This window comes from Lutra lutra, chromosome 7 (assembly GCF_902655055.1).
Source record: "Lutra lutra chromosome 7, mLutLut1.2, whole genome shotgun sequence".
NCBI classification, from domain to species: Eukaryota; Metazoa; Chordata; class Mammalia; order Carnivora; family Mustelidae; genus Lutra; species Lutra lutra.
In genome coordinates, this window is record NC_062284.1 from 20,876,573 (window position 1) to 20,893,882 (window position 17,310).

The 17,310-nt window shown below is 40.3% G+C and overlaps 1 protein-coding gene across 5 annotated transcripts in view; it reads left to right on the forward strand.

The window, feature by feature from the left end:
• The first annotated feature begins 7,517 nt into the window (after positions 1-7,517).
• Positions 7,518-17,310, forward strand: part of FAN1 (FANCD2 and FANCI associated nuclease 1) — a 32,114-nt gene continuing 22,321 nt past the window's right edge. For 3 of the 5 annotated variants that reach the window (XM_047737528.1, XM_047737532.1, XM_047737531.1), the window contains exons 1-4: positions 7,518-7,655; positions 8,267-9,685; positions 12,261-12,401; positions 14,616-14,817. In XM_047737528.1, the coding sequence (XP_047593484.1) occupies positions 8,428-9,685; positions 12,261-12,401; positions 14,616-14,817 (1,601 nt within the window). In that variant the 5' untranslated portion in view covers positions 7,518-7,655; positions 8,267-8,427. Of the gene's footprint in view, positions 7,656-7,704; positions 7,773-7,836; positions 7,981-8,266; positions 9,686-12,260; positions 12,402-14,615; positions 14,818-17,310 lie in introns of those variants that run through there. The other 2 variants (XM_047737530.1, XM_047737529.1) reach the window with 2 other exon arrangements.

The following is a 17,310-nucleotide window of genomic DNA, read 5'->3' on the forward strand; positions in this document are numbered from 1 at the left end:
TGGTTTCTGTATTTCTGCTTCCTAATGCAGCAGCCGGCCACATCAGGTAGAACCAGGCTGGCTGGGGCTAGCTGGAGCACCAGTCAATACTACATGGTCATTTGCTGGAAGTTTTATTCAGGAGACTTCCTTCACCTTGTGCCTTTGTCTTCTAAACTGCTTGAGCAACCCCGGGTCTCCGTCTAGCCTTAGTGGAAGTGTCATTTCATGTTAGTGCTGGTGTGAGTGTTCTATGGCTCTAAGACTTCCTGCTTTCTTTTTAGTTCAGTTTGCCAGTCCCCATTCAACTGCTAGCTTAGTTCTCTTTCCCTCGAGTCTTTCTTTCATAATCATTCATCAGGATCCGAATGTTTGATCCTCAAGTGATGATTCACTTTACCTGTCCAAGGGCAGTTTGATGTCTGCCTAGTTTGAATCCCTTTTATCTTCATTTCTCCCTGCTACCTCTAGGTGAGGCTGTTCATTCACTTTTTTAATGTAATATTTGATATATATATTTTAATGTAATATTTGATATATTCTAAAGATTATATTGTTTTCTATACTCTGTGCCAGGCAGTATTCTAGGGAGCAGGGATATAACTGAACAAAACAATTCTTAAACTTCAGAAGTGTTCATTCTGGTAGAATACATGCATACTTTTTATACACAAATTAGAAGCACCATGTAACATTGTAGAAACCACCCTTTATCTAAAAACACAAAACAGGGCCATCTGGCTGGCTTAGTGGGTGGAACTTGGGACTCTTGATCTCAGGGTTATTAAGTTCGAGCCCCACATTAGATGTAGAGTTTACTTTAAAAAAATAAAATCTTTAAAAACACAAAATAATACACAGTGGTTCTCTTCATCTGCTTGACTTAACTATGTAAGGAGGTAAGAAGGAAGTCATGGTTCTGAGTGGTGTGTCATCCTTCCTTTACATTCATGTATACTTGGCCACGTGTGTACCTTAGTGTATTGTTCACTAGTACTTGAATTTTATGAAAATAGAACACTGGGCACTCACCTATGGCTTGCTTTTTCACTCTTGATTTCCCTCATTCCTCCATAATGCTACTCATTTTTACTGCCACATAGTATCGTATGCATCTATCACAATTTTATTTACCCTGTCTTGTGAAGATACTTGTTTTGTTTTATACTATTAGGAATAATGCCATTTTGAACATCCTGTTCCCACACACTGTCACTCGTAGGCTCCAGCCTCTAACGCCCTTCAGAATAGAATTGCTGGGTAGAAAGTGCAGACAGAAGATTACGGCCGTCTTGTTTTTCAAAGTAGTTGTACAAGCTTGCAGTTAATCATATCCTTGTCAGACTTGGCATTGGCAAGATTTAAAAAATGTTGTGCCTTTCTGCTGGATATAAAATGATATACCTATGTGGTATTAATTTATCTCTCTGCTAATGAGATGGAGCATTTTCTTGTGTTCTGTCTCATTTTTAGCTAGTTTTTTTTATATTTTAAAATTTACATAAAAGATACATAAATATAAAAAATATAAATATCAAAATTTATATACAATTTTTACAGAAAAATTCCAGGAAGTTTAGCTCCATTTGCTTTATGAACCTTGTTTTTTCTGAACATTTTAAGAGGAAGTTAGAGACATCGTGGCCCTTTCCCCTAAATACTTCAGTCTCTATTTCCTAAGAATACGCATATTCACATAGAGCTGCAGTATAATTACCAAAATCAGGAAATTTAACATTAATAGGATGCTATTGGTCCACAGTCCATATTCAAATTTTGTCGGTAGCCCCAGTAATGTCCTTTCTAGCTCTTTTCCCCTGGTCCAGGATCAAGTAATTCTAAGATTCCTCATTGTATTTAGGTGTTATGTCTGTGTAGTTTCCAATTCCTGAGCCTTTCTTTGTCTTGACTAACATTTTTGCGGTATAGGGCCACTTAGATAGAGTGTCTCACAAAATTGGATTCGTCTGTTTTCCCAGGAATAGATTGAGGTTATACATTTTTGGCAGGAAAGCCAAAGCAGAGGTATGTCTTTAGTACCTAAAATACAGAGGGTCAGAATAATCCATTTGTTTCTGTGAAGCTGGTGATGAAAACATTTCATGTTATGGTGATGACCACCAGGATTCCCCACTATAAAATTACTGCTTGTCCTTTTTACTTAATAATGTTAGGGAGATACTTTGAACCTCTGAATATCACGTTCCAGTTCGGCATCCACTGATGATTTTCTAACTTAATTTCTTCTATATCTATTATTTGGCATTCTGTAAGGGAAGTTTTCCCTTCTTTTTATTTCAGTATTGACTGATTTTTATATTACTCAAAGTTTTTTAATCCTTTTATTATGAATTTTGATTTTCTAGGTGTCCCAGGCCAGTATAGTGGAAGGCCCTTCAAACTAATTTCTGAGTTCTGTTATGTTCCCATTATTCTCTGAGCACTTCCTTATTCTCTGGGGCTAACCAGTGTTCCAGGCTTATCCTGTCTTTTCCCTGGAATTGGCCATTTTTCCACAGAACCCTGGTTCCTCTTGGAGAATGGTATTTTGAAACAGATGTGGGTGCTAAATGTGCTCATTGCTACTGTTGCCACTAGCCCCACTCACCAGACCCAGAAAACTGTGGTTGTGGTGTGTGTGTGTGTGTGTGTGTTATATTCCATACATGAGTGCATACTAAAACCTACAATTCTAATCCAATACCCCTGCAGATTAAATTCTAGTATTCACTCTTTCCATATTTGTAATGCCTTTTCCAACAGTGAGAAATCTTGCTCCTATTATCTTTAGTATATTTATTCCTTTACTCAAGCCTAGAATATACAAGTAGTTTTCAGATTTAGTAAACTTATACCACTAGGAAAAGGAAAAAATATGTGTCCATCGGTTGTTTAATAGAGTGTTCTGTATTTCAGTTAGTCCAAAGCTTTGGTATTTTCATTCAGTTATTATGTATCCTTACAGATTTTTGTTTGTTTAGGTCTGTCAATTAGAGAAGTATATAAATTTTCTAATTATGATTGTGGATTTTTCTCTTCTTGTAATTGTATCAGTTTTTGCTTCATGTATTTTGAAGACCTATTAGGTATATACCCATTTATGATTTTCATGTCTTTCTCACAAATTGATCCTTTTGATTATTAAATGACCTCTTTTTCTCTGGTAGTACTCCCTGTCTTGGAGTCTATTTTCAGTATAATACTACAGCTCTTGTGATTTTTGTTTGAATATTATGTTATTTTCCATTTTATTACTTTCTAGTTGCCTGTGACTCTTAGATATATCACATAGTTAGGAATTGCTTTTTAAGTCTAATCTGACAAGTTCTGTCTTTTATCTGTTTTTTTTAAAGATTTTATTTATTTATTTGAGAGAGAGACAGCATGAGCAGGGGAGCGGGAGGGACAGAGGGAGAAGCAGATTCCCAGGTGAGAAGGCAGCCTGAGGCAAGCCTACTCCAGGACCCTGGGATCACTACCTGAGCTAGAGTCAGATGCTTAACCAACGACACCCAGGTTCCCCTGGTTCTGTCTTTCAATTGAAGATTTTAGTTCATGCATATTTAATGTAATTATTGGTTTTGTTGTATTTGGTTTTACCATTTTGCTATTTATTTTCTCTTTGTGTTTCCTAATTATTCTCTCTTCCTCTTTTGCTTTTAAAATCAAATGTGTTGATAGTCTAGGAATATCAAGGAATATCTCTCCATGTATTAGCTCTCCATTGTATTGATTTTCAGTTGTTTAGGAATTATAGTATGAATCCTTAACTTAAAACAGTCTACTTAGAGTTAATATTTTACCACTTCAGATAAGATGTTAGACCTTTGTAGCGATATATTTACATTTACCATCTCATCCTTTTTGCTATTGTTGTCATCTGTAATTCATCTAGGTATGCTAAAATCCTATGATGCATTGTTACTATTTTTGCTACTGAACCTCCAGTTTCTGCCTACTTTTGATCATTCTCCAATGTTTTCAAATAGATTATTTTTCTTACACTTTATAATTGTTTATAATTTAAAATTATAATGAAACATTTGTTTCTGTAATTTTTATATCGTTTGTAATTTTTACATTGTTTATACTTGTGATATGCAAGATTTTTAGCCCAATAAAATATAAGCTACAAAGCCATTCTAGAAAGTTTTTAATTTAACTCTAGTTGAGTTTGTCAATCTCTTATTTTATGGTAGCACTTATTCTCTTATTTAAAGGAAGCCTATAATACCTTCAAGATAATAGAATGCTATGCAGGCATATCTCATGTTATTGTACTTCACTTTATTGTGTTTTGCAGATACTGTGTTTTTTTACAGATACTGCATTTATGGCAACCCTGTGTTGAGCAAGTCTACAGGCACAATTTTTCCAATAGCATTTGCTCATTTGCTGTCTCTGGATCACATTAGGTAATTTTTTGCAATACTTCAAACTTTTTCATGATTGTATTTATTATTATTTCATTATGTATTTATTATTATTTCATGATTGTATTTATGGTGACCTGTGATCAGTGATTTGCTGAAAGCTCAGTTGATAGTATTTTTTAACAAAGTATTTTTATTTTTTTTAAAACAGTAACTAAATACTCTGGTTTCTCTTCAGATCGCATAAATCTTTCGCCTTTTACTAAAACGGTAACTAAAATACTTTTTTAAAAATTATTTTTATTAACATATAATGTATTATTTGCCCCCGTGGTACAGATCTGTGAATCATTAGGCTTATACATTTCACAGCATTCACCATAGCACATACCCTCCCCAATGTCCACAACACAACCATCCTATAGGTATTTTTAAATTAAGTCATATACATAGGGTTTTTTTTTTTTTTTTTTAGACATAATGCTGTTGTACACTTAATGGACTGCAGTGTAGTATAAACATAATTTTTATATGCACTGAGAAACCAAAAATTCATTTGATTTGCTTTATTGTGATACTCACTGTATTGTGGTCTGGAACCAAACCTGTTATCTCTCAAGGAATGTCTATTATTCTAAAAGTTTTGAAGTTTGTTTTTCACAGTTGTTAATCTAGTTATCCTTAATCTTTGTATTTATTTGGTGTGAGGTAGGGATCCAATTTCATTTTTCCACATAGGTAACTTATTCTCAAGAGCCATTTATTCAATAGTCAGATTTCCCTCAGTAACCTACAACATTTACTATGTTGTGAATTGGATTTATTGCATTCCCATAAATAGTTTGGGATTTTCTTATGCTATGCTTATTTCATTACTTGGGCAACCCCTTCCCTTGTGAACTATATCCCCTCCTCTCACCTACCTAAGAATATTACTCCAGCAAGTCTTTCTCTCTCCTGCTTCAGATTTCACCTATCTGAATGTTTCTATAAACATATTGTTATTTTTTCCATCTTAAATAAACAAAACTCTTAGACCCACCTCCTCTTTCAGCTCTGCTATACCTCTCTGCTTTCCTTCACTACAAAACCTGTTTAAGTCTACACTTCTGTTGTCAGGAAGAACTTTTCCTCAACCCTCTTAGATTTAGTGCCTAGGGGCCTGTGAATTAAACTGACAAAAGAAGATGAACAGGAAAACAGGAAAAATTACTCATTTACTTATGGGAGCTTACAAAAGAAGTAGCTTGGGGCGCCTGGGTGGCTCAGTGGGTTAAGCCGCTGCCTTCGGCTCAGGTCATGATCTCAGGGTCCTGGGATCAAGCCCCGCATCAGGCTCTCTGCTCAGCAAGGAGCCTGCTTCCTCCTCTCTCTCGGCCTGCCTCTCTGCCTGTTTGTGATCTCTGTCTGTCAAATAAATAAATAAAATCTTTAAAAAAAAAAGTAGCTTGATAGATGGTTAAAGTTAGTAGGAAAGGAAAGGGGTAGAAAAGGTCTTTGGGGAAGAGCACATTGGTTTCTAGAAGAACAAATGGGAGATAAGAAAGTTTGTGATAATGGTTGTTCGTGCAGGTGTTCATACATTTTTGTGGCCTTAAGATTTCCCTGGAGAGAGAATTTATAGTAGATATTCTCTAGGTCTCCTTCCTGGTAATAAAATCCCAGTCCCCACTCACTCCCCAAAGAGGGACCTTATGGCAGTGTTATTTCCTAGAAGTTTATTTTAGATAAGGGAAGCTCCAAGAAGGCTTCTTTCTGTATCTGTTGAATCCCAAATGCCTTCAGCTTAAAATAATCTTCATACCAACTTGGGTTTTGAATTGGTCCCTGTATTGTCTCCATTTCCTGTCTCCCCATCTTTCTTGAATCCTATTCAATCATTCCACTGTTTCACAATAATAGCTTTTGTCAAAGTTACCAAATGCCCTCCACATTGCTAGATCTAATGCTTGTCCTCAATACTCATCTTCTGTTTGAGTTGCATCTGAAAACCACCCCTGCCCCATCCTTACCACACATCATTCACCTGGTTTTCTGGATGCCAGCTGTTCACCTTCTTCCTCACTGGTAACTTCTCAGACTCCTCTACTGGCTCACTCTCATCTCCCTTCTTTTTATTGTGCCATTCAGTCTTCCTGACCTTTTAATTCTCTATTGGTATTCACTCTGTGGTGTCATATATTGATACCATATAAAGCCTGATGATTCTCGAATTTTTATTTCCTGACCTGATTTAATTAATAAATTCAAGTGTCTTCATCCACAACAATGTCTGATTGGCATTTCAAACTTACATGTTGCCATGGTTTGAACGTTTGCATATGCCCCACCCCTCCTGCCCAAATTCATGTTGAAATGCTAACCCTCAATGTAATGGTACTAGGAGGTGGGGCCTTTAGCAGGTGATTAGATCATGAGAGGGGCCTTTGTGAATGTGATTGTGCTCTTAGAAAGCAGACCTTAGCCCCTTCCACCATGTGAGGATACAATCAGAAGCCTGGGACCCAGAAGAAGCAACTGGCCATGCTGGCATCCTGATCGTACCGTGCCGGCCACTGTTGTAAGCACTGACAAAGGGTAACACGTAGCCCCTGACCTCAGGAAGCTAACATTCAGAATCATTCATGGGGATGCTGGAACCAGCTGGTATCAGTGCTCAAGAGCTGAGTGATACACCTTCTGTTTCAGTTAAAAATGTCCGTTATTAAGCAGCCATTATTATACACTAAACTATATAACTTCACAATTAAACCATATGAAAAACAAATAATCAATACCCCACACTCCCTACTCCCTAACTACTTAGCTGCATTTTATTGTTCCTTTGCTCTTGAGGTTATTCACATCTACTGTAGCAAGGCGGCGAGCAGCACATCTTAGGGAAAGTCGAGCGCACCGCTGAGCCTTCCACGTGGACTCGCGGGCGCGGGGTCAGTGGAGCCCCCGCGTGCATCTGCTCACAGGAGGCCGCTTCGCCCTGACACTGAGCGCGCTCCCCACCCGTCCCTCTAGGCCACTTTCCCACAGGCTCGGGACAGGGTTCCCTCCGAGTGCACGCGCAGGGAGGGGTCTCCAGGTGTGCTGGAGGAAGTGCACGGGGTCGCCCCGGACGGTTCTGCCAGCATCGGCTACTCTGGATGGGGGAAAGCCATTAATGTGGAAGAGAGGAGGATCGATCACTCGGGCCTCTACTTGCCGAGCCTGTAGCGAGTCGAGACGCGGGGATCGGCTGGGAATGCCTGAGCGCGCGGAGCTCCGTGGGAAGCGCGGGGCGGCCCGCCGGGGTCGCAGGCTGGCTTTCTGGTGGGCGCTATGGGCTCGAGGGATTCGCGCGGGCTGCGGGAGGCGGCGGGGCGGGGAGGGCGGAGGAGGGAGGAAGGGCTGGCGGGCGTGGTGGCGGAGCCCAGGTGCGAGTCCCAGGTGCGGGTCCCAGGTGCGCGCATGCGGTCCCGGGGGGAAGGGCCGGCCGTGCTCCCCAGAGCCTCAGAAGTTCGATGGCTGAAGCTGCACTGGGGGCCCCACGCGTGTTGACGGGATGCCCGCGACTTGGAGGGTTCCTCTGTACGGGCCTGTGAGACCGAAGTGACTCCGGGGATCGTGCAGATAGGCATTTTCTCTCCCGGAAAAGGTTACTGACGAAATGGTTTTGAAAAGGGATCTGTAATAGATTTCCCCCTTTAAAAAAAATGGGTAATTTTAGAGCGTAAGAAGTCTCAGAAGTTATCCCTGCGGAGCGCAACGTTGGTCATAAGGGTCACACCGATATTGCATGTAGACCCGGGATTATAACCCTGGTCTTCTGTTCCAAGTCCAGGATTTTTCTTATCTCAAGGGATACTGCCATTGCATGTTTTACTTTGCCCACTCTGTTGAATTCATAAGTGTTTTTAATCCACGTGTGTTTTATTTTGTAGGAAGAAGAAATTGACTAAATGAAAAACATGAAGTCAAATAGGATTAGAATCCCACTTGTTATTTTTTTAAGTCAGGGAAGTAAAAGTATACAGGTGCTGGCACTCTGCAGTGAAATCCTGTGTTTTATTACCGGAAACACCCCGTTTTTCTAATACTCATTATGTCAGAAGGGAAATCTCCTGCAAAGAAAAGAGCTCGTAGAAGTTTATCAGTCAGTAAAACTAAAAAAAATGCGTGTAACTCTATTATTTCATTTTTTAACAATGTCCCACCTGCTAAACTTGCCTGCCCCATTTGTAGTAAAATGGTGCCGAGATTCGACTTAAACCGGCATCTCGATGAAAATTGTGCTAACAGTGGTGACATCATTCCAGTTGATCTGAGGCAGGTTGGCTTAACAAATTCAAATGCGTCCTCAGTAAATTCAACCCATACTGTCTTAGAAGATGTAACGCTAGAAAAGTTGTCACCATCAAAGACAAGTTTAACCCCTGACCAAAGTGGTTCAGCAAAAACGGGCATGAAACAGCAGACCAGCCCCTACTTTAAAAATAATAATGACTTGGTGTGCAGAACTCAAGATCAGCTGAGACATCATAATGTGAAAGTCATTACTCTGGGAAGCCTGTCATCTAAACTGTCCAGAAGATACACAGAAGCTAAAAGATCAATATGTAAGAAGAATGAGGAATTTGCCAGTAAGAGTCCACAGAGTCCCCCATCCACAGTGGTTAGGAGCCCGGTTTATAACTGTTCAGAGACAGAGGACAAGGATGAAATTTTGGAGAACAGTTCTCAAAAGGAAAACGTGTTTACCTGTGACTCTCTTAATGAACAGAGAACTCAGGAACATACTGTAGAAGGCACTAAAACACTGGAAGCTGAAAGCCAAAAGGCTACCCAGGAATGTGGGAGATCACCCCTCACCCCTGCCTTCTCAGATAACGCTTCTGTGTTGTTTTCACCAGATTTAACTCTTGGGAATCCATTGGGGTCTACTTCAGAGGACAGTCTTGAGTGGGAGACTGTCACAGGAATAGACGGAAAAGATGTTGAAAAATGTGAGACAGGTAGTTGTGAAGAAGTAAAAATGACTGTTGCTTCTGAACCTAAAACACAGTTGTCAGATTGGGAGGCAGAATCTCACAGTTCTACACAGGATGACTCTAAAGGTTGTAACATCCAGGGCCTTCCAGAAGGTGACAGTGACTTAAAGAATGAAATCACTTGCATAATTCCTTCGGAGCAGGGGTCAAGATGTGATGTTCCTGATAAAACGATTACAGTACCACCCAGTCATCCTTACTACCTTCGGAGTTTCCTGGTGGTGCTGAAAGCTGTATTTGAGAACGAAGAGGATAGGATGCTCTTCGATGAACATGAGAAGGAAATTGTAACTAAATTTTGTCAGTTATCAGGTATCTTAACCTCATGTGCTTTTAAGGTTTTGTTTTCCATTTGCTGTTCTGATTTGGGCAGTACTCATGACCACAAGGAGTCAGTGTGGTTCTATGAGTCCTCTGGGAATACTCAATGGGCATCAGCCAGCTACAAGGCTTGAGAAGAATATGCATGAAAAAGGGACAGGATTTTGTGTCTGCTTCTGCAGTAGCCTCTCCTTACCAGCTGTACTTTGGTTATAATGGAAGCAGCTGTTTTTCCTTGATGTGTATATTTGATGGTTGTAAAACAGCCTTTTCCACGTTAAGAAAAAAATACAGTGATTTAGAAGAGCGTACTTTGCATTCTGAGCATGTAATCAAGATTAACTGAGGTTGTTCTGTTGTTTTCACTTAACCATTTTCTCAAAAATGAAATAAAATACAGGAAAGAACACACCGAGGCATATTTTTTTCCTCCGATAATATGCTAGGTTTCTGGGCTCTGCCTTTTAAGGTCAGGGTGAGGAGGAATTGGAAACTTTCAGGCTAATTTGGTGCATTTAAAAATACTGGTCTATGCCTCAGTTCCTTGGCAGCCAGTGGTGGCTCCAAGCCGGTAGTGCAGATTTGAAGCAAAAGCCACCCTTGTACTGTTAATCCAAAGGGCCATGATGGCTTTATGGAACTGAGTCCCCTTTGAGGTAGGAAAAGCTTATTTGGGGGCTACACTGATCTCTCATAATTTGTAGTCAGATCTGACTCCAGTTGAGTTTAAAAAAAAAAAAAAATACCTTAAACATTACCAGTAAGGTTCAAGAGAAGGAATTTTATTTTAAGTAAACACAATGGAATTACAGACTTTGTATTACTTTTTAATGTGTGAGTGATACTTATCTGGGCAGTGTTGCATAAATTATCTACATAGCCCTCCATCTCTGCTTGTGCGGTCCTCACCAGAACATGGACATAAATGATAACCACATTGACTCTTCTGTCAATGTGGTGGGTGCTGGTAGCATTCATGTGAACGTTCGAGTGGTCCATGGCTCTGTGCTTCTATGTGACAGAGAAGTACGAATAGTTTCCCTAGTGCAAGTTCTGTAGATTCTTGTGTATGGCTCCCTACAGATACCATTTGCAATGCCTCTGCGTGAAAATAAGTACTGGTAATAAGAGTTTGCCTCTTTAAAGAAAAAAGGGGGGAAAAAGAAGTATAGTTATACCATTTTAGAATTGGCAGAAATTTAAAGATAATTCCGGTAACAGGAAAACTGATCAGGTTAATTAAATAACTTTACCAAGATCACTGAGTTAGGGATGGCTGCCTTACCAAAGCTATGCATATTTTGAAAATCTTTTCAGATTATTTTCAGCCAACAATAGAATCATGCATAGTGAACTGAAAGCACAGAACAAAATAACTGGAGTTTTGGGTAGGGCTTCTCTGAGGGAGGAAAAATGGTGGTGGGAAATGGGGAAACCTGGTTCTTTGAAGTTTTGAAATGGCCAATAATCATTATCAGTATTGGAACTTTTTAGTGGTTGATCCACCAATCATTGAATAACTCAACTTTTTTCTTTTTTTTAAAGATTTTGTTTATTTGACAGAGAGAGATCACAAGTAGGCAGAGAGGCAGGCAGAGAGAGAGGAAGAAGTAGGTTCCCTGCTGAGCAGGACACGGGGCTCAATCCCAGGATCCTGAGATCATGACCTGAGCCGAAAGCAGAGGCTTAACTTAACCCATTGAGCCACCCAGGCACCCCTACCTCATCTTTTTTTTTTTTTTTTTTTTTTTTTAATCTTTTCACCAACTTTGAAAGGAAGATGGTGTTACTGCCCCAGTCCCCGCCTTTTTCTAACAGAAGAGAAAATGGAGTCTCAGTGAAATTCATAGACTCGTATAATTCAGAAGTGGCAGAGCTGGCCCAAGGCTTCCTACCCTGGATGCTCTTCCTGTCCTGTGCTAACAGGTGCACCAGACAGGGAGATTTCTCCATGAGGACTTCTATTTGAAGCAAATTTTATTTTCCAAATGAAGAGAAATGTTTTCTTGGAAGATCAGTTGAGTAAGCATAAAGAGTATTTTTTTTTTTTTTTTTAGAGATTTCATCTATTTATTTGACAGAGAGAGATCACAAGTAGGCAGAGAGGCAGGCAGAGAGAGAGAGAAGAGGAAGCAGGCTCCCTGAGGAGCAGACAGCCCAATGTGGGGCTCCATCCCAGTACCCTGGGATCATGGCCTGAGCCGAAGGCAGAGGCTTTAACCCACTGAGCCACCCAGGCGCCCCTGTGTGTATTTTTTTTAAGATGTGTTTTATTTATTACATATAGAGAGCACGAGCATGCATGTAAGGTGAGGGGAGGCACAAGGGGAGACTCTCAAGCAGACTACCCAGGGAGCCCGATGCAGGGCTTGATCTCATGATCCGTGAAATCATGACCTGAGTGGAAACCAAGAGTCAGATGCTTAATGGACTGAGCCACCCAGGTGCCTCAGCATAAGTCTATTTTTAATAGAATATGCTTTACTTTTACACTCAATTTTAAAACATGTGGTTGTTTTGAGAAGAGCCCTAATATTTTTCACCATTTTTCTTAACTCTATTGCAGATAGTGCTCAGAAGTTATATGTAAGACTTTTTCAACGTAAATTCAGCTGGATTAAAATGAATAAATTAGACTATGAAGAGATTGCCCCTGACCTAACACCTGTGATTGGAGAATTGCGGCAAGCAGGCTTTCTGCAGACAGGTACGGTTGGTCAAAGAAAATGTAAAATGAAAATAGGACATGAAGAGCTAAGTTCTGCAGAACGATGGTTATACCAGTATGGTGTCCTCTCTGGCTTGGTGCCTGGTAAATAGTAATTGTTTTTGTTTTGTTTTGTTTTTAAATTTGAGTTTTTAACCTGAGGACAACAAATTATTCATGTTAAAGCCATTCTTAGCCTGGGTGAAGACTCCTATTGTTTCCTTGACTGTCTCATGTTCAGGACGATAAAGTCCCCTCTGGAGAGCCACGTGGCCATGGACCACCAAAGAAACTCATCCCTCCTCAGCTCTCACCTTCCAGCAGGAATCTGACTCATTCAGATGGCTCATCTTTGTGAGAGAATAAAGCTGACTTGCTTGCAATTAATATTGCTTCTGGAATCTCCATCCACCCACTCCTACACATATACAGCTCTTACAGTTTTGGAGTTGGCTGCCTCAGAAGTTCGTTGATTCGAGCCGAGGAGACTGTTAGACTGATAGCCTTGCCCGTCTTGTCAGTGGCATTCCTTAAGCACCTACCCGTACTGATGGCAGGGTCGTATCAGAAGCGTGGGCGGAGGGAGAAGGGGAGTCTTGGGTAATTGCTGACAGTTTAGACTGAAACAAGCCAATCAGGCGAAAGCCCGGTGGTTTCAGTGTGGAAGTTTGTCGCGGAGAGCAGTTGGTAAGGAGAGGGTAGGGCTGGGGCAAAGGCAGAGAGGTGCGGTGAAGAGGCTTGAATGTGAGGGACTGGGCAGCAGGACACGGGCCCCGCTTGGAGCACTGTTTCCCACACGTCAGTGCCCTAAGGGCCACCTGGGAGCTTCTGTCCTCAGCTGACTGCGAGGATTTGGTACAGATTTGTAAATTCACAAGTTTGGCAGGCTTGCCAGGTGAGCCTTGACTTACCTTTAAATGACCTTTAAGCAACAAAACCAGAACCCCAGTGGCTCACTGTTGCAAGTCAAGTCCAAGTCCTGCCCTCATCTGTACGGCCCCTGGGCCCTGGCTCTGCTGTCCTTCCTGCTCACTCCGCTATGGCCACGGAGTCCTCTGTGTTCTTCATTGTGTTCGGTGCGCTCCTCTCACAGAGCCTTGTGCTTGCTGCCACACGCTCCCTCGCTCCCTCCCTCATTTCCTCTAGCTCTGCTCTGTGTCACCTCTTCGGAGATTTGCCTGACTGCCCCGTGTATACAGCCAGCCCTCCCACCATGTTTGCTTTGCCTTGGTCAGTTTTGTTTCTCTTTCTAGTTGTTACCAGCACGACATATATACTTGCTTATATATAAGTATATAAGAATATATATTTATATATTATATATATATATATATATATATGTATGTATATGTATATATACTTGCTTATATATATACAAGGTGAGCTCCTTGTGGGCCAGGAGATTGTGGTTCGTTCATTGTAGTGTGCCCAGGGCCATCGAACGTTCCTCAGCATGCATTGTGCACCCCATAAGTAGTTACTAAATGGAGGAAAAAGACACTGCCCTAAGCTGTAAACACCTTGAAGGCAGACCAGCCAGGTATGACTCAGCTGAATCCCAGGCCTAGCATGGTGTCTGGCTCCCATAATAGCAGACATGTCTATGTGTGTTGAGTGAGTGAACCCATGAAGGGTTGTCCTGCCAGAGCCTGTGGGGAGGGGAGGAGAGCTGATGACCTCTTTGGGAGAGGTCTGGTTGGAGGCCTTGTAATCAGAGAGCGAATACACCAGTGAATTTTTTAAGAGGATGTCCAAGCCATAGTAGCTATCCATATGTGTCTTTATTTTATTCAGTTTCCTTTAGTTCTTGGTGAGAAGTTCTGTTCTATAAACTTTTATGAGATACCTACCATTTTCCATGTTCTGTAATAATTGGTTTGTCAAACTACAATTTCTTTTTAAGAGAGGAAAGGGGGTGGGGCCGAGGGAGAGGGGGAGGAAGAATCTTAAGCAGGCTCTATGCCCAGTGCAGAGCCTGATGCGGGGCTCAGTCTCACAAACCTGAGATCGGGACCAGAGGTGAAACCAAGAGTGGGACAGCTTAACCAATGGAGCCAACCAGTGCCCCTGCTAATTACAATTTCTGCATTAGAATTTCATTATATTTGCATCTAACTGAGCTTCATTCTTCTTAAAGTAGTAAATAGAGCTAGAAAATAGTAAAAATCTTTAAAACCATGTTTAACCTTTTTTTTTTTTTTAAATCCATTTCAGAGTCTGAGTTGCAAGAACTCTCTGAAGTGCTTGAACTGCTTTCTGCTCCTGAACTAAAAATGCTGGCGAAGGCCTTCCACTTGGTGCGTCCCAACGGACAGAAGCAGCAGCTGGTGGACACCTTTCTCAAACTGGCCAAACAGCCTTCAGTCTGCACTTGGGGCAAGAATCATCCTGGAGTTGGTGCGGTGATTTTAAAAAGGTTCTGTTGGATATTGTTACAGTAAAAAACATTTAAAATGTTGATAGCACAGAGTAACTCATGGTAACAAATGGTACTTTTATTGGATTATATTTGCGTTTAGATTGAGAAGGCAGAAGGACCGTATAACAATAGTCTGGATTCTTTCTTGGTTTATTATTAATAATTCTTGTAATACTATTCTAGGAATAAGAAAAATAAGGAGGCAGTAAGCATTTGGTAAATTCTCATATTTTATTATTCAAGAAAAATGTAGTTACAAGGACTGTTCCTACAGGATTTAAGGGTAATATATTAGGTCAAATACTTCCTTTAGCCAACTTTTTATTCAAGTGTAATCTGTCAGTCTTAATATGCAACTTTTTTTTTTTTTTTTTTTTTGACAGAGAGAGATCACAAGTAGGCAGAGAGGCAGGCGAGAGAGAGAGGCGGGGGGGGGAAGCAGGCTCCCTGCCAAGGAGGGAGCCCGATTCGGGCCTCGATCCTAGGACGCTGAGATCATGACCTGAGCTGAGGGCAGAGGCTTTAACTCACTGAGCCACCCAGGCCCCCAAAATGCAACATTTCTTGAGTTTAGGACATAAAATTTACCAGAAACTGTGGCTTGTTTCTTTTGCTTTTTTTTTTTTTTTTTTTAAGATTGTATTTATTTATTTGACAGAGAGAGAGAGATCACAAGTAGGCATGAGGCAGGCAGACAGAGGGAGAGAAGCAGGCTCCCTGCTGAGCAGAGAGCCCGATATGGAACTCGATCCCAGGACCCTGAGATCATGACCTGAGCCCAAGGCAGAGGCTTAACCCACTGAGCCACCCAGGCACCCCTGTTTCTTTTGCTTTTGTGAAGACCTTGAACTGTTTCAGTTTGGGAAAGATATAAATTCAAGAATTTATTTCTTCTACTCACATTATCTATAAAAAACAACTATATTAATTTTAGTCTGGGAATCCACTGTTCTGGAGTTGTTAAGGATGAAGTGAGTGATGCTGTTGAAAACACTTTAAAACAATGTCAGTGTTATTTATTTTGTCTAATATATTGTGTGTGTATCTGAATGTATACACCTTCATACATGTGCATGTGCTCAAGTGACTTGAGCTGTTGTGTGCCAGGAGCCCATCTTTGTTGGGAAGATACTACAAATACTAGTACTTTATAAAACATGAGTAAAATGAGGCATGCATTATTAAGAAAATTGTCACTACTAACACTTCAAAAGGTTTATACCATAGATTTTAAAAAATGTTTTAATTTTCTATTTATAGCTAGTTGACTTTAGGATTATAAAATCCTCATCTTTCTGGTATGTTAAATGTCTCCTAAGTCTTTTCTTTTAAAATTTTTTTATTTTAAATTTTATTTTAATTCCAGTCAGTTAATATACAGTATTATATTAGCTTAAGGTGTACAATATAGTGATTCAGCACTTGGGTACAACACCCAGTGCTCATGATGACCAGTGTCCTCCTTAATCCCCATCACCTGTTTAACCCATCTCCATGCTCCCCCCCGTTGCATAACCACCAGTTTGTTCTCTGTAATTAAGTCTGTTTCCTGATTTCTCTCTCTCTCTCTTTTTTCCCTTTACTTGTTTGTTTTGTTTCTTAAATGCCACATATGAGTGAAATCATATGGAATTTGTCTTTCTCTGACTTATTTCACTTAATATTCTCTGGCTCCACCCATGTCATTGCAAATGGCAAGATTTCTTTGTTTTTTTTTTTTTTTTTTTGTGGCTGAATAATATTCTATTACACACACACACACACACACACACACACATCTTTATCCATTCATCAGTTAATGGACACTTGGGCTGCTTCCATAAGTTGGCTACTGTGAATAATGCTGCTGTACACATCAGGGTGCATGTATCCCTTTGAATTAGTATTTTTGTATTCTTTGGGTAAATACCCAGTAGTGCAATTGCTGGATTATAAGGTAGTTCTATTTTTAACTTTTTCAGGAACTTCCATACTGTTCTCCAGAGTGGCTGCACCACTTTGCATTCCCACTAACACTGCAAGAGGGTGCCTGTTTCTCCATATCCTCATCAATACCTGTTGTTTCTTGTGTTGTTGATTTTAGCTATTCTGACAGGTACGAGGTACTATCTCACTGTAGTTTTGATTTGCATTTCTCTGATGATGAGTGATGATGAGCATCTTTTTTTACATTTCTTGGCCATCTGGATGTCTTCCTTGGAAAAATTTCTGTTCTTGTCTTCTTGCCCATTTTTAAAAATTGGATTATTTGTTTTTTGGGTGTTGAGCTTTGTAAGTTCTTTATATATTTTGGATACTAATCCTTTATTGGATATGTTATTTGCAAATATCTTCTCCCATCCCATAGGCTGTCTTTTAGTTTTGTTATTTCCTTCTCTATGCAGAAGCTTTTTATCTTGATGAAGTCCCAATAGTTTATTTTTGGTTTTGTTTCCCTGCCTCTGGAGAAATATCTAGAAAGAAGTCTCTACAGTCGATGTCAAAGAGGTT